Source organism: Aspergillus japonicus, assembly GCF_003184785.1.
Source record: "Aspergillus japonicus CBS 114.51 unplaced genomic scaffold BO86scaffold_4, whole genome shotgun sequence".
Lineage (NCBI taxonomy): Eukaryota > Fungi > Ascomycota > Eurotiomycetes > Eurotiales > Aspergillaceae > Aspergillus > Aspergillus japonicus.
In genome coordinates, this window is record NW_020291641.1 from 246,478 (window position 1) to 263,459 (window position 16,982).

The 16,982-nt window shown below is 50.4% G+C and overlaps 3 protein-coding genes across 3 annotated transcripts; 2 read left to right on the forward strand and 1 right to left on the reverse strand.

The window, feature by feature from the left end:
- Positions 1 to 6,306: 6,306 nt before the first annotated feature.
- BO86DRAFT_406419 (uncharacterized protein) lies at positions 6,307 to 7,457 on the forward strand (the record flags this gene model as incomplete). Its single annotated transcript, XM_025674180.1, has 3 exons — positions 6,307 to 6,552; positions 6,634 to 6,776; positions 7,116 to 7,457. 3 exons carry the CDS (start codon positions 6,307 to 6,309, stop codon positions 7,300 to 7,302), a joined length of 576 nt encoding a protein of 191 aa, XP_025531865.1. The 3' UTR covers positions 7,303 to 7,457.
- Positions 7,458 to 10,965: 3,508 nt separating this feature from the next.
- Positions 10,966 to 13,246, reverse strand: BO86DRAFT_406420 (inorganic phosphate transporter; the record flags this gene model as incomplete). Its single annotated transcript, XM_025674181.1, has 7 exons — positions 10,966 to 11,278; positions 11,330 to 11,499; positions 11,582 to 11,604; positions 11,652 to 12,550; positions 12,611 to 12,957; positions 13,004 to 13,114; positions 13,175 to 13,246. 7 exons carry the CDS (start codon positions 13,244 to 13,246, stop codon positions 11,101 to 11,103), a joined length of 1,800 nt encoding a protein of 599 aa, XP_025531866.1. The 3' UTR covers positions 10,966 to 11,100.
- A 687-nt stretch (positions 13,247 to 13,933) lies between these two features.
- On the forward strand, positions 13,934 to 16,719 carry BO86DRAFT_445211 (uncharacterized protein). The gene is made up of 7 exons (XM_025676429.1): positions 13,934 to 14,678; positions 14,737 to 14,939; positions 14,977 to 15,508; positions 15,592 to 15,914; positions 15,972 to 16,181; positions 16,232 to 16,417; positions 16,476 to 16,719. The coding sequence occupies exons 1-7, from the start codon at positions 14,170 to 14,172 to the stop codon at positions 16,520 to 16,522; spliced, it is 2,010 nt and encodes a 669-aa protein (XP_025531867.1). The 5' UTR covers positions 13,934 to 14,169; the 3' UTR covers positions 16,523 to 16,719.
- Positions 16,720 to 16,982: the final 263 nt, after the last annotated feature.

The following is a 16,982-nucleotide window of genomic DNA, read 5'->3' on the forward strand; positions in this document are numbered from 1 at the left end:
GATTGCATAAACTGAAGGTGGAAAAGGTTCAATCAGCACGTACAATATATCATTTGCTTATACTTGAGTAGATGGTTCATATCGGCATGGCCTACCCGCATGCTGTCCTTCGGTAGCTCATTGCTTTTGGTGTCTCTTTGTGCAAGCCACGGTCAATGGTGTCGAGTCAGTCGATAAGAGATGCTGGGAGAGAAGCACTTCTTTTCGAGTCGGTTTCGGACCACCGGATATTGCACGAGCCACTGGGAGGATTGCCTGTTCGATCTTGTTAATCACATGGGGGAGCTTTTCTTCCAAAGTGTTAGCCAAGATAGCCTATATCCGCTTGCCGATGGGCTGCCGTTCGCTACATTGCCTTCTGGGGTCTGTCGTGCTGGAGTCCAGGTATATCTAAGAATACCCACAAAGCGGTATCGAAACATGGTCTGTCAAGCTTCGATATTATCCGGTCCTAGATAAAGCACTCGATCGACTACTTCTCGTTGGATTCATTGGGAAGTCGTGAGGAAAACCCATTGTTGTCCAGTAGCTCACTATCCATCTCCTCTTCCGCCTCAATGCCTTCCCATTCATTGTATCGCAGGATTAAAGACTAGAAGCACAGTATAACGATCCTTGCTCATTTTGTCGCGTCAGAATAGCACAACTGAGACCAAATTGTTTCACGTGAGCTCCTTCGAGAGGTGGATATCCTCCCATGCCAGTGTGGCATGGTTCTTAGTACAGAGTGTTTTTCTGCCTTGACTTCGATCCGCTCGAGCACGCGAGCCTGCATAGTGAATACACCTCCGCCAGTGCAGTGTGTGTAAATAACCTCAATTCTCCAGCGACGCTGGAGCTCAATCGTAGAGGATCTTCCATTCCGCCAAAAGGTTGCTTCGCATCGCAAAGCTCCGGGAGGACGTAGATCATAAACCCAAGAAAACGACGTTGAGAATCTCGGTCAGCAGCGACGAGTCCGTGAGAACAGACATATCCAAAGGCTCTCTGGTCGATGCTATTCATAAGAAGCAAAGGAGAGAGAGAAAGGGAGGGAAGAACAGAGGGAGGAGGGCCTCCAGGCTCCCACCACCGCTTGCCGCATATGGATCCGGAAGACCGAACATCTGAGCAACACTTCTGAAAGCGTTCTCTAACTGTATAATCGTCTGTCGTTGAGACTGAAAGGCCCGCAACAAGTCTTCTTCGTTGGCGCATATCCCGCCAGAGATTAGTCGATATCGACAATATTCGAATGAAGACTTCGAAATACCGTCCGAACACGCGACAGGGGACAAATGACGCCGTGCCTACTCACCAAAAGAAGCAGGGCCGGCTTCTGCCGAGCGCGGGCATTTTCATACACACCACAGATGGCCTGAAGATCGACGTTCCGATGCGGGCTGGCCTTTTGCCTCAGCCATAGTATCCATACGTGTGCATGCCAGTTTTTTGAGCGACACAAGAAAAAGCAACAGAAGAAATTGGAACAGTGATTCATCAAGCTAGAATAATCAAACTATCAGCTACCAAAGCCGGCAAACTAGGAGAAAAGTCATAAAGAGGAGACATACCAACAAGTATTCTGTCCACACTCGACCAATCTGATTGAAATGGACGAGACCAGTGTGCTTCTGGCCATGAGGCGCTCCAGGATTCCGCGGAGGCGTTCCTCGCACGACTCTCCATACGTGTTGATTATCGCCTGGATATCAATATTATCCAGCCGTCAATTGTCTCCCGGCAGGAGGCTGCAGCAACAGCTCCAGATCTGCAGCGCGCATCCACGGCTTGGGTTGTATCCTTGCAAGTGTCGGACGTAACACAATCCAACCATCCACCCGAGGCTGATTGGTGTGGTGTATATTAAATGTAGCAGGAATAAGGTACCGACAGCATTTCAAGCGGAGTTAACAACCACGTCCTCAATGTCCGGGTGTAGCACCCACTCCTACTGCACAGGAAACGGCTGTTTAGCGAGAACAAGCGCAGAGCGGGAGACCCGGCGTGACTCAAGGGCGTACGCCCAAAAGCTCCATGCTTACTCTCGATGTAACTGCATCTAAAAACTCGCATTCAGTAGGAGTTGCAACTAGGGTATTACTAGTAATATCCGAGCGACAGGATTACTTGCTCCAGATAAGTAAAGTCAATCGCTGGATCAGAGCCGTATCGCTGAAAGTGGCGCCGGGCCTCCTGAAAGCCATTGATTACAGCGGATGTATCTACATCCATACCATATAGTGATAATAAACTTTGCAAGATACTGGAAAAAGATAGAAAGTACCGTACCTGGCCCGGTTGAAGTCTGCGATTGGTACAGCGGTTCGGAACTTGCTTCTTCTGTGTGCAGCCGTATGAGCAGGGAGCCCCCTTGCTCAAGCAACGATGAAATACCGCACGTAATCAATTCGTAGGAGCCAGTCTGCTTTCGATCTGTCTTGTAGTGTCTCTCTGGCAATATCCGGCAACTCAAAGAGGATACTCGCTCGGCGAAGGTGCAAGATGTCCCTGCCCCTGAGAAAGCGGTAGTAACCCAGTTGTGCGGTGGATTGTCGGGAGGGGTTATAAGCGAATCGCGGTCCGATGATGATTTAAATGTCTGCACGGTCACTTGTGCTCGAAAATCGTGGAATTAGTGTAGAGGGCTGTCCTCATTGGTGCTCAGTTCGTGTAGTAACATATCAGATTCAAGCCGAGCGAGCAAGCATGAAGCCTGGTAAGACGGCGGAAGGCAGGAGCTTCTACAACTTGCGAGACGTCAGCACCTAGGACCTCAAAGAGTAATAAGGAACGAGGCGGCAAGCCGAGGAAACGGGCAAAACTGCCGGAAGGGGAGGAAAGAACGGAGAGAAACGAAGTACCGAAGCCAGAAAGCAACCGCAGACGGACTCGAGCGCGGCGGAGGAAGGAAGGGCAAGAAGGAAGCAAGGAAAGCGGACAAAGAAGCCGTGCAAGACAGCGCTGTCCCCGGTCCAAGCGACGCAGGCTCCGACGACGATGTGTATTGGACAGAATTACGTTTGAAAGAAATTAAAATTTGCCTTACCGTCTGAAAAATGGCGATTTCCTCTGGGTGTCGAAATAGCAATAGGTACAGTAGCCTTGCGTCCGGAGGATGGCCTCTCCAGCATTCCCACAAGCTGCACTATTGAGTCTACCGGTGGTTGCAGAGACTTCTAGCTAGGAGACAATACTGTAATTGGAGTTTGCCCGCACTGTCGGTCAGGCTCATGGGTTGTGGCATTGATGCCCTTCGCCTGCTAGTGCAGAGATTAGAACCGATGGACGAGCATCGAAAACTTTTCATTGGAAACGGCCATGGTAGGCTGTGAGGACGTGCAGCAGCTCCGGAGGGTGTCTCCAACCATGTCGAATACAGATTCCCTTTTGCGGAACAAATGCACTCTCTTTGCCTTAGATTGATGTCGAGGCAGCTTTGCTGCTTCCATGGCAAATCCTTCCAATCATTCCCAAGCAAAGATATGGGATATTTGAAGCAATAAACCGGGTCATCGTAATGGGTGCGCAACGCCATATATTGGACGTTGTCATGAGCAAGACCTCAAGTGTCGAATTAGGTTTCATATTGCTTTCTGACACGACGAGGTTGCCAAAAAGCTTGGTTAAGATCCTGAAATCCCTAGACACTGCGCTCAGACGACAGTAGGTTTGCACCGATGAGCAAATGGACAGACCGTCTAATCCTGCCAGAAACAGTACCTAAATACAAACCACATCCACTTGTTGCACTTCTGCCCAATTCCTTCTTGCCATTAGTGTCCGCTTTTGCAGCCACATATGGGTTTGTCTGTTCCCAATAGAGGAGACGGAGATCCTGGAATTGAGCGGCTCGCGGAGGCCTTGCGAAGCGTAGCAAACGTGACGGGCTTTTGTTTACCGTGCGTGTGTATCATGCCTGAATCGTTCCAGTAATTGGATTACCCTTTCGTAATGCGTAGCTTGTCTTGGATTAGTGAATGCACAACCATCTTGGTCGACAACCGGCATCCTAAGTACTGAGCTTCAACCAAACCTGAGTATGCGCGTTGATCAAGCCTATGTGAGCGTTCCCATGACTACCACTGTCAACTGGCTTAAGTGTCTTCTCTGAGACACCAAACTTGACTTGATAAAAGACATTTTCGTCGCGCTATCGTCGGCTTCGACGGAGAGGCCAGTAAAGTCGGGAATCAGAATCAGATTTGGCCTTTGTAAATGCTTTCTCATCTGTAGCGACCTTTGCTTTTCCATATGCTCTCCAGAAGGTCATCATCATGCATAGATGTAAGTGATACGGTTATGAAATACCTTCCAAGCACATGCCCCTGTCGCTGCATTTGCACTCTGGACGATGCATCAACTGGAAAGTCCCGATATTGATGACCTTTTCTCTCGATGGCCTTCTGGGCCGCAATCGTGTTCCTCATCACGATGGGTGTAGATTTCAGCCGTATTGAGACGAAGATCTCGTTTCTGCATCGCGTTTCACGACTGGCATATTGCGTTTGGCTTACAAGGCGAACCGCACATATCATATAGGTATGACTACCTTGTACCCGTCCCACCGCCGGCATAGCATGTCCGTCTTGCTGACGAGTTAACATCTCTTGGGGAATGACCTGGCATTCCGAACACTGGTATCGTAGGCTTCGAGTTGACGTCAGTAAGGCCATAGTGCTATAGTCTGTCAGCATGCCTAATACATCCTGGTACCCGAGCATACTTTTAAAGACGCGGCGAATAGCTTCATTCTGAATGGAATGGGCTAGTCTGAGCCGAAGCATTTCAAGGTGGGTAAACCAGAGACACGCCCATGCCACTGAAGTTCGAGTAATTTTGCCGATGATTCTGGCAAGCCGCTCAATCAACGCGTGTCGTTGTTTATCGAAATGCTCTTCAGCTGAACCCACAGTTGGGTTGGTTCGTTCTGGCTGCTATTTACTTGGCCATTCTCCTCCGATGGGGCTGCTAAGATCGGATACTCCTCGTGGACACGGAAACGGAGAGGCCGTGTAACTGCCTCAGTCGGGCCGATATAGCGGCTCTCCAGAGACTGTTAGAACTCGTCTCCCGCTCTGAATTATAGTGTAGAACGGTCCGGGCCCTTGTACACGTACTGAGCCATGTACTTAAAAGACTTGTAAGCCCTAGGCTTGTGTTGAGCATCAGAGTACCGGCTCGCTAGCTGCTCCTTGATCCTGACACTCTGCGCGTTGTAGATGAAGAGGATCATTGCGAGGTCAACGGCAAGACGAGCCTCAGTAGTATTAGATCATGATGAAGTAGGGTCGCGCATGGCCTTCCCATCGACATCTAGGAAGCCGACATCGTTTGTAATAATCCAACGATGTTGTCCCAGTCGAACGGCGATTGAAGAAGCAGTGAGATTCCCTCCCCATCTGCGCTCGAGACCGAAGCTCTCTACGGCTCCTTTGTGAAAGCCTTTCCACGCGGCCGAAAAGAGATGAGTCAAGCGTCAGTAGTTGTGCGATTGGGATCTCCACCGAGGAGGCTGCACCTCAGCTCTAGTCACGGCTAGCTCGCAGGTACCAGCTTTTAAGGCAAGCCACGCTCGTAGCAGGTGATGTGGAAATTGTATTGGAGACGTATGAGCCGAAGAAGAATGCTATATCTGCCAGAATCCTTCACCTTGTCCCAAAGATCGAATTCATCCTATGGCCAGGCGAGTTGAAATTCCTGGTCGAGCATGGCGCCCAAGTCGCTACGCTGGCGGGCCTGGGTAGAAAGAATGCGCTTGATATCGGCTGCATGGGCTCTATAGGTGACAAGGACTAAAGATCTTACTGGTAAGCTGTCGCAAGCTGTGCAACGCGTCTCCACAGCATTAGCTTCTTGGTGTACCCAGTTCAACCAAAACCTGCCAGCGAATCAGCCATTATACCAGCAGATGCATACGAAATAAGCAAATGAATAGTATCCAGAGAATACCGTGGCATGTCACAATCGGTGCTCGACATACATCCGGGCCAATGATGTCCAGAACCCCAGACTGCTGTAATTGAATCCATGTTGTGGCTATGACCAGCTAGGTAGAGATCCATGACTGGAGTTGTGCGTGGCTGTCTATATCGGTTCTCCGTCTTGATTTCGATGCCAGGGACTGTAGTGATTTGTTGTCTTCTATCGCTGGATGTAGCGTGGTAGCATGTGACAATAGACCGATAAACACCGGAGACATTGATAAGAGCTCTTGGTATGGCGACAGCATCGATCAATAGACGAGAGTTCGTCGAAGTAAGTACGTCCACCGCTTCCTCTATAAGGAAGGCACGAACACCTCCTCGCCGCTACTGCTACAGTATGATGGCAGGACCGCCCTCCCCCGTCCTGATCCTGATTCTTTTCAACCGGAGGCTGATTCAACTTTGCGTGGCGCCATCATACTTCATCATGCGGCTGTCAGACTCAGCTGGAACAAAGCTCCTAGGCTTTGAGATGCGTTTCATGCGTGATAATTATTTCTTCTTTTCAAGGCGAACAAAGGATTTTGTCAGCGACGGCCATTCCCACGAACGCGTCAATGTGGCGAGGTTACGCCGCGCCGGCGAGGTTTGCCTCGGCCGCAGGTGGTTTGTAGCACCCGAGCTTGTTCCAAGGCATTCATGTCAGTGTGGGTTGGTTTGGATGTAGGTAGAAGCACGTATCGAGGCTGGTTGGGGTCAGAGGGCCCGCCCCCGGGACCCTCTTGAGGAGGACGACTCGGCGGCGTCGGCGGCAGCAGCGGGGACCGGGACCACGACGGCGAGAGGGGGCCGAGAGGAGGCGGCGGTGGAGTAAGATATTTGACATTCGAGCTCTCTAGTCATCATTGTGACGGACGTCCGATCTAGCCGCCCAGGCGTCATACATGTGCCGGATCGGCTCTTTGTAGGGTGCCTTCGGGGTAGATATTGGAATGAAGCCTAGCGGACACAGTGGCGCTCGATCAATCGTCTCTTCAATGTGCGGTCGCGTGCGTCGACAGTCCAAGATAGAAAGCTGGACATAGTATGAGAGGTCGCGCCTGCTGCCACAGTTCTGGCCAGATCACCCACAAGCCTTCCCGATGTCCATAAAACGGGCACAACCAACCAAATATGATTCCTACTACATCTCCGTCTCATCATCATCAGCGTCATCACTATCACCACCACCATCCAACTGCCGCTGGTGCCACTTCTCACCCCCTTCCGCCACGGCCGCCGCCAGTTTCCAGTAGTCATACATCGGGTTTCCGCTGCGCAGGATCTGTTCCAGCGCGCCCTGTGTCCAAGGCCCGGCCAGGTCTTTGCCCCCACCCGAGGGGCGCCAACCGGCTAGCCCCTTCCCCCCGGTACCGGGGGGAAGGGTCCTCCTCCTTCTCCTCTGCCTTCTCCTCCTCCACACTTTCTCGCTGGCGCTTGCGGGTGCGACGTTGACGATTATTCTTCCTCTGGCAGTGTGGTCCCTTGTTCGATGCAGTTGGCACACGCGGCCTGGCCCTCCATGCGTCGGCCTTTGAGAACCTCCTTGTTGATGGCGACGCAGTGTTTCCATTTCCCCTTCCTTCCCTTGCAGTTTGCGCATTCTTCTGCCCCAGAAAAGATGTCCCCCCGTAGCATCACCAAGCGGGCCTTTCGCAGCTCAAATTTCGGCTGCCCGGTCGTACGCGCAACTCATGGGCTTGTCGGGCCATCGCGGCTCGGGGTCCTCCCGCCTTGGCTCCTGCTCGAACTGTCACTTCTCGAAGAGTGTCGCCGTTGGATGGAGTGCCGGATTCGTGTTCTTTTTGCCGGTCGTGGTGCTCTTTTTGCTGGGCATGGTGTTCTTTTTGCTGGGTATGGTGGGCGGAAGTTCGGATCTGGAGAAGGCCGAAACAGTTAGCAACGGCCAGAACAGATCAGGAAAGGTCAGGAAATGTCAGGAGATGTCAGGGCAAAGTCAAAAGTGTTCAGTCATATTACCGAGGGTAGATAACTGCGGCTGAGACTGTGAAGCTGAACCGGGCGTTGGGTGTCAGACAGACACACTGCAACGACGAGGCTTTTCGAGTCGTTTATATGGATCCCAGGGTCGAGGATTGGAACTGAGAAACCCATAGAGCAGGTTTTCAGCCTCTTCGAAGCATGCCTTTCTTTCGCATTTGCCTTGTTATTTTGAGTCTCCGCTTGGGTGTCATTGACATTGTAATGGGCATTAAATGGGCATTAACATATAAAACGATGTGACTTCCATTGCCGTTCTTCAAGTTACGGTCGATCTGGCAAATATAGTTGAGTAAGTTGGCCGGTGCTGCACCGAAGCATGTTTCCGTCGACGTACATCCTGGGGTTGGAGAGTCGTGTTCGGTTAATGGAAGTAAGGAAAGGAGATCCAGTTTTCGGCAGACCTCCCCGCGTGTGTTTATTTTGATCTAAAATGATCTTTCTGAAGGTCTCTTCACGTGACTGGACGTGGCTGGGCCTCCCTTTAGGTGTCCGGAGATGACAGAAGAGGTCAGGAGAGATCTGGAGAGGTCACGAGCAATCAAGAATGGTCAGGAATGGTCAGGAAGCCCCTGTAATCCAAATCCAATCCAAAGATAGTGCAGCCTCGCGCTTTGAATCGAATGATCCAATACGTCAAATCACCATGCTCGCTTGATTCTTGGTCTTCCGATCTCTTGGATCTGTGACCATGCTGAAAATAGGCACTAGTTGGATCCTTGGGATCGTTCTGAGCGTATCGATGGATAACAGCTGTCTGCAATCAGTACTAGGCTTTCATAAGATCAAAATCGAGGACCTACCATTTAGTCACGCCCAGTCGGAGCTCGGTAGTAGCTGCCTTCCATTTCCAAAGCTTGAATCTGTGATTTGTTACCAAGTAATGGGTGCATTTCCTCAATCGAGTTGACTTGCCCCAATTAGATGCGCAATATCACTGGTAATCCGAGATCTGATCACTATCGTAGCTTCAGGGATGAAGCAACTCGGCCTGCCCATTACGCTGGGCTGTCTTGGACGTATATGTGAGCAACCTTAACGGGTTCTTTGAATTCTGTGATTATACAAGTAAAGCTGTCTCTCAAATCACACTAGAATAGATCAGTAGATGATGCGGACGTGTCACATTCGGTTTGAACTCAACTAATCTCTTCACTGACTTATTGCGTACGGTTCTAGCTGTGGTAGCCGCAATACTGAGCTTAGGAGAGTTGGCGGCCTTATTGGGGCTCAGTGAAGTGTGTATTTTGGGTATTTTAGACGGCGACTGGGTAATATCATTCAGTCTCTCAATACTGCACCTTCCGGTCTGCCTTGTTAATTTGCGTAGAGCGGGAGCAATCGTTACGCTTCTTCCGTCTTTAATCTGACAGAACATGGTTGTTGTGTTTCAATACCAACGGGTTCAAGTAGAGATAGTTGTGATCTCATGTCATTTCCATACTTCCATCCAATGCGGGCGAACCAGGCTTTCTTGAAGCCATAGGCCATAGGGTATGAACCCGGTCATCTCGAACCCATGACTTGAAGCTCTACTTTGGCTGTTGAATCCACCTGATCCATTAGACGACGCTTGATCCTTTCTCTTATAGGCTGTTGGGCTAGTATGTCGGTAGGTTATCTCCTGGCGTTCGGTCAGAATAGCACTAACCTCATATCGACGACGCTGCCGTTAATGTAGACACGGACTTCAATCCGGCTCAATGCGATGTTCAATCTGTTTAGCATTTTTAAACAGCCAAGTTACGTAGTCACCCTTAAGTCGAGGATAACGATCGGGCACTCGGCCCCCTGACATGCGTCCACTTCCGCGCCTGAATGTTGGATAAGCTGAGAACAAGCATCGACAGATAAAGCCGCCATTTCCCATGAGTTCACAGTGGGATCATAGGGTCTGAGGTAGCCGCAGCACCAGAAGAGACCCGGTTGACCGCCAGCTTGCCATCTTTGGTCATGTACTCCAGGATCCCTCGACACTAGCTCATCTCCACACTTTTCACATTCTTGTCGCAGGGAAGCACAGCAGTGGTCTTGGTGTCTGCAATTGCGCAATTTATTCCTGCAGCCGCAGGCGCTTAGAGTCTGATGGAAATCGAGAGAATCCCGAGGTTTTCGAAAATTACTAGTTGTAACGTTCTCGAGATGCCCCTGAGAAGAGGGAATAACTGCATTCTGAAAGTTCGTCACCGTCTGTCGAAAAGAGCTGCATCTCTGTGTAATAATCTTCACTCTGGGGGGGCAACGCAGTTGCTGCTAGAGGTAAGATCAGTCCTGATCTTACCAGAAGTACTAGGAGCTTCTGGAAAGCAGACTGCTGAGTGGGTTTGCCACGGGCGTTTGATCTGCAATGAACACGGTGGTGACACATCACCCGTCACTGGCGAGGTGGCCTGAGTTGAGGTACTTCGGCCCAGAATGCAATGCCAGAATATGGCCTGAGCGTGTCGTTCAAGGTTGTATAGCGTGCACTCAGGATAGGCCAGGTGGCTGTTTGCTTGAGGAACGGACCCATGTTAACGGACGGCGTTCCGTGCTTGACCTGTACAGGTTTATCAAGTAGATGGGACAATATGAAGATGATAGGTAGTATATAAGATAGACAGGATGATGGTGTGATATATGAGAGGATGATGGAAGATAAGAAAGGATGAAGAATCAGAGATAGAAGAAATGGAGTTGGGGAGGAAGGTGGGTTGGTGAATGGAAAGAGGAGGAGGAAGAGGAAGAAGAGGAAGAGGGAGTGGAGGGAGGTTCAAATAGTGGAGGGAGACGAAATGGAAGGGGCCAGATCACCTCTAGGGAATGGACAGCCAGTCAGAGAGTTAATGGTTTTCAACAATCGGTCAATTCACAATTGATGAAAATGAGGCAGTGCTTTAGCTCTGCAAACTACATGCGGTATGTGGTGAATCAATCTAGAACCTGTTTAGTAGCAAGGAAGTGAATAAGTCCTTTAGCAGGTCTACTGGTAATACAGTAACCGGAGACTCTTAATCAAAAGATTAACTGTTCCTTGTTGGTGAATACAAGCGGAGCATTGAAGGAGTTCAGCACCTGGGTGAGCTTTCATCACTGCTTAAAAATAGGGGCATAAGCAAAGACAGGGATACAAAGGTATCACAGCAAGAAGAAGCCATACAGGGCAATTAGTATCTCAAAGGTCGTCAGCAACTGGCCTATGCAAGCCATTAGTTTCAATGTCCCGACCAAGCTCCCCCTTGAACTCCATCTCGGCGGCGATTTGTTCCAAAGACTTGTTCTTCCCGTTCGAATCCCTGGTCTCTGGAATCCAAAGAGTGACAATGAGGCCCATCAGCATGAAGAAAGACAGGCTAGATGCTTGTTAGACATTCATCGCCGGAGAAAAGCCCCGATAGGCTTACCATAGAAGCGCATAACCTAGCCAATCGGGCACGTGTCGCCAATTTGCACCATTGCCAAAGTCCACATAGCCCAGAAAGCATTGCGCAAGGATGGATCCCAGTTTTCCGGACGCAGCCGAGATACCATGGCAGGTGCAGCGGAAGCGAGTCGGGAAGAGTTCTGCGGGGACCTGTAGCGTGTCAGATGTGATTCAAATGATACTAACAATGGGCAATGTCGAAGTCCAAAGAATGCCACTGTATGCAACATACAATATAAGTCGTAGTGTTTGGTCCTAGTTCAGCATTAGCCAGCTCTTTCCATGGCAGCGTATGAACCTACCAAAATTGAAAAAGATCTGCGTCAGCACGTAGAGCACAACAAGAGCCGATGCATCGCCATGCTCGCTGAGATACCGAAAGGCCGCACCGATGATCACGTTTAGTATGAACAACCAGGCAAAACCCAAAAGCTGCAGATTCCGCCGGCCAATGCGGTCGACCGTCATAACCGCAATGGCGCTACCGACAATGGCACCAGACGAGACGACCACAATGCTTTGGTATGACACACGTAATAGATACTGGTAGACGCCCGCGGGCTGAATGGCCTGCCCGTACCAGATGGTATTGATGATCTCTGCATTCATCAAGCCCAAGCCATAGAACGGCAGATCGAGGCAGAACCAGCACAAAGAAGTAGCGATCAGTGTACGGAGGTTGTGGTTCTGTTTGAGAAACATTCTAAAATCTTTCCACATGCTTACATGGGGTTTTGTGTCATTCTCGCTGGCTCCGGAGCCAGAATCGCGGGAGACGACCGGCGAGATAATGCGATCGTCGCATGTATGGGTCTGTGTGAGAGAGATTGAATCATCTCCCAAACTCGACGCCGATGTGGCTGGTAGCTCTGTTGACCGATAGAATTGAGAGACATCGGCAGCAGCCTGCAGACTATTTTTCATCACAACGGCAGTGTACCGTGGAGACTCGATGATGGTCATCCGGAACCAAATCGCAACAAAAGCCGGGACTGCGCCCAAGCCGACAATATACCTCCAGATCCTATCCAGATCATAAACGCAGGAGCCCGTACATGTCAGGCTGTTGGGGTCATCTGGGAGGCTGCTTCGGAAGCCAGCTACGGCGATGAGTGCCACGACCGCAGCGGCCGCCTCTCCAAGAGACTGGCAAAGAAACACAACTGCCAGCATGCGACCTCTTATGCGTGTCGGAGCAAGCCTGGAACACTATGAGAACTTGCTTGAGCAACATACTGCACACAAGAACAAAGGGTCATACTCTGAGCAGATCACGGCCGACAATGGATAGTCAGCCCCAACCCCCACCCCCATAAAGAACCTCCAGAAGAGCAGAACTCCAATCATGGACATCGACTCCTCTTTTCCAGAAGATGCCATTGACATGCCGAGAGTGCTGAAGATAAGGATGATGAGTTCCCATCCATACATCTTACGGCGACCCCAGATGTCAGCGGCGATGCCAAACAGGATCTGGCCAACCAGCGCACCCCCTAAAGTGGCAATCGCGAGAGCAACTTGATAGTTGTGCAAGGTGTTAGACTTGAGCTTTATGTCGTCCCAGTAGACCGCACTGAGCATCGGAGTGACCATGTTGACGGAGAAGATCTATAAGGTCAGTCACAGCTGTGTACTTGACGTTAAATTCACTTACACAGTATGCATCTGCGAAGAAACCGGTACCGGCCACAACGATTACCCAAAGCCATTCCCGCTTGCTCGCATTCTCTAAGCGACTAATAATGAAGTCGTGTCTTTGGGCCGGCTAGAGGCGAATCAGCGGAGTACTCGTCGTCGGTCATGACGGGTGGAGGGTTATGACTACCGCATGATGCTTGAAGTCTTCATAGTTTCCCCAAGGATTCAGGTACAATTTGACCTGGGGAAAAAGACCCATAGCGATTAATCAGGCTGGCAACAACTCGAAACCTGATTGGTCTTGTTCTGAATTAGTGCCTCCGATGGCACCTTCCACTTGCGTAGGAACCAAGTTGAGAGGCTGGAATAGAATGGCCTGTTCTTAGACTGCGGACTCATTTTTCTCAATCAGAATTGGAATCAGCGCAGATCGATTCGAGAAGTTATAGGTATATGATGAATGCGAGGCTGTAAGGTCGCGAGGCTGACAGAAGGGCGATAAGCGCCGATGTTGATGGCCCATGTTCGTCTGTCTCACAAGGCAATGGTGCTACTACTCGAACAGAGGCAGACAAGAAAAGACAAGATGAAAGGCAGCCCCGGGGAACATCATTCAGGTTCGTGTTGAAAGCCAGAATATAGTGGTACGTCTGTACGTCATTTCAAAATGATCGACTCATCTCAGCACGTTCCTGACCAGAGCTCCTCGATTGGTCTGGAGGGAGAAACTAAACCGGTGCTAAAAGGCTCGTGCACCGCCACCACGAGAGTTTGCCCGATGAAGGTATCCACAACCGAAAGCTCTGGGTAAATGTACTTACCATGTGGTTGAGGCGATAGAATTCGGAGCTCTGAAGACAATATTATCTCAATCCTAGACCAGATCTTGGGGCGCAGTCATGTTCAAACACCCCCCATGAAGCTCGTTCGCCCCCGGCGACAAGTTGTTGCCTGACCAGACAGAAGCGAAGGCACTTTATTCCTCGCATGGTAGCTCAGCCTCGTGGCATTTCAAGGTCCCTTGTGACTTTTCAGCGCCGGGATGCAGTGGTCGATCCTGCAGACACATAATCATTCTGCTATAGATGCTCCCATTCTCTTCCGCCTGATTTCGCATTCCATACCATTAATAATAAAGCACCTCTTGTTCTGAAGAACACCCTTAGAAACAGGGGATAAGCAATGAGCTTTCCCCAGATAGGTCTTGGAGATGTCATGACAGCCGTTACTACTGTCTGGACCATCTACAAGAATGTCAAAGAAGGACCCGCAAGTGCTTCGGCCGACTTCAACTCGTTTCGACAAGAATTCGGAGCCATAAAAGAATTATTGGAGCAGATTCAAAAGACAAAACAGTCGACCAGCAAGAGCGAACGAGTCTTGGGGGTCTTCTACAACCGGACGATTGACGAATGCGCAGAATTCGTATATAAGCATCGGCAATTGACGCAGGATGAAAAGACCTCGAATAGTCGGCGTAACAGCTTCGGCACCAAAGCAATCATCCTATTCGAGAAAGTCACCTGGCCCCTAGAGCGTGACGAAGCGGAAAGACTCCGACGAAAGCTAGAGAGATGTCTGAAAATTGCGACATTGAAGTCAAGTCAGGAATCGCGAGATGCGACGTTCGGCTTCATGAAGGCAACGGAGAACAGACAATTGGAGAATCTCGAGATGCTGAAGTCCATCAAGTACGTCCTTTTCCCGGAGAGAGTGCACGTCATGACGAAGCATGCTGATTGCTGGAAGAACCATGACATCACAGATTTCCTTACTTTTAAGGCGATGTATGCTCGACAATTCAATGGGAAGCAATGCCCTTGACGCTCATGACCCGAATCACCGTGGGAACAGATTGAGGCGAGCTCTGCTAGAGTCAGAGCACATGCTGAGTGCAATACCGGAGAACGACAACGTGCTCAGCGAAGTGGACAGTCAAAAGTATCAAAAAGGTCCTCGATCGCATCCGGGAGATATCTGAGAGACTAGGCAATCTCACTCGAAGACTCGACACTTGCGATACCCATGGTCTCGTCCCACAGTCACCATCTGGTTGGCTTGCGCCTACTCTCGATAGCGATAGCAGCGATACACTCGATGTCGCAGCTATATCACGCTTTCTTCATCAAGTGAGCGATGATGTGCGCGATGCTTTGGGTATGGTCGGATACGGGCACAATCTTGTGCCCAATCATGATCTCTATCAAAAAGATCAAGTCTCGGCGAAATCACGCCAGTCCATCAACGACACCGCCGAGGAATGGGAACAGTTCCGACAATGGCTCGACTTCCAACTCGTTCACGCCTTCAATACGAACGCTCATGATTTGGAACTTCACTCGCCAGGACTGTCTTACCTGTTTAGTCCGAAGACGTCCCCTCCTCCGGATGACCGCACATCAAGACCTATATCTCGACAGAGGTCCGCAGAGTCAGATTTGACCATCGGTTCTCCTCAATCGGTGATATCAATGCTGATACCCGACAGAAAGATCCCATTGACAAGCCATCCGGTGCAGCTGTATGTGCCCGCGTTAATATGCTCTGCTTCCTTCTGTCTTCCCGGGCCCAGATAGTCTCTAGCTAACCGTTCTTCCATTGCAGGGAATTCCTTGATCCAAACGTCCCAAGACGTGTGAAACACCGTCCTCTCATGTGCAATGTCGTGGCTTGCTTCAATACACAAACAAACGAGCCCGAAGCAATCGAAGCAATTGATGTCCAAGACGGAGTCAAGGTCACTCAAACAGTCATCCGCGGATCACCCACGGTCAAGAGCTCCATGCTTCCCTACGTTCCCAGCCGACGGGTCACTGCAACCCAGCTCGGCCTCTGGTTTCAAGGCTCGCACAAGACAAAGATTGAAGACCTCCATACAATCACGCGATACCCCATTTCCCCAATGTATCAATTCCATGACTTGAGCGGTACAGTAATTCGAATTGGGCTAACAGCTGGTCGAGCACTTAGGCTGACGTTCACAGATTTCGAGTCCTTTCAAGAGGTACTGCTCCGTCGAAGGGTCATTTCCTGTATCGACGCGAGGAGGATATCCATCAACGCGACAGACTACCACTCCAACTCAGCAGAAGTAATCCGGATACTTGAAGATCCAATTTCGAAAAGTCTATCGCTGTTGTACTTCGCTTCCTTTCCGGGGACTCCCCGGCGAGCGAGGTTCATGGATATACCCAGTACGTCAAGAGTGATGCGTGGTTGTCTGAAGCCGGCTGATACGGTTTAGTGAGCGATCTTGGAGCACCTGTCGCCAAGTCGAAGCAGGTCAAATTCGCATTTCAGAGTATCTCGCGGCGCGGTTCGATGGACAGCGCGACCAGTGTCCTCTCGCACGAGTCTAAACATTCGGCCTCCACGCTGGGACCCAGTCAACGCACCAAATGTCTTGAGCTAGAATTTTTTGATGAGAAAGGTTGGTTCCACCGCATTGTGGCACGAGGTAGATGAGCGCCTGCTGACAGGCTTTCCAGATTGTGGCGCATTTCTCCGGGTGATCAAAAACACTGAAGGTGGTTGAGGTCGGCTTGGAGCAAGTCGTTAGGAAGAACAACCCACCATGTCAGGCTGTAGGACATCAGGAATACTGATTGGGTTCCCATGCAACCATAGGAACTCCGGGTCAGTACATTCACATGAGGCCATCCGATCTTTGAAGTGAACGAGTCATCCAGCCCCATATTCCCCTCAAAATCGGGGGAGTCGGAGGGAAACAAGCTTTCGGAAGTTGGGGAGTTGATGAGGGGAAATCCCCGGCCTCATCGGATGCGCCCTTCTCTTGCCGCTCTTGACCGCTTCCGAAAAGCCGGCAAACAGATCAAACATGGCAAACGGGACAAATGTCGGATGGCGCCCGGCAGTTGGATGCGGGGTAGCCAATGGTGCACTGGGGCATGGAATACTACCTACCTAGTAGGTGTATGCAGAGAGGAAGAGCAAATTGAGACAGGAACTGAAACTTGTGCAATTGCCATTGTGTT

Coding starts and splice junctions, on each gene's coding strand:
- BO86DRAFT_445211 (XM_025676429.1), top strand. CDS start 14,170: ATGAGCTTTCCCCAGATAGGTCTTGGAGATGTCATGACAGCCGTTACT. Junction 16,182..16,231: donor GAGGTTCATGGATATACCCA/GTACGTCAAGAG, acceptor GATACGGTTTAG/TGAGCGATCTTGGAGCACCT. Junction 16,418..16,475: donor AGAATTTTTTGATGAGAAAG/GTTGGTTCCACC, acceptor CAGGCTTTCCAG/ATTGTGGCGCATTTCTCCGG.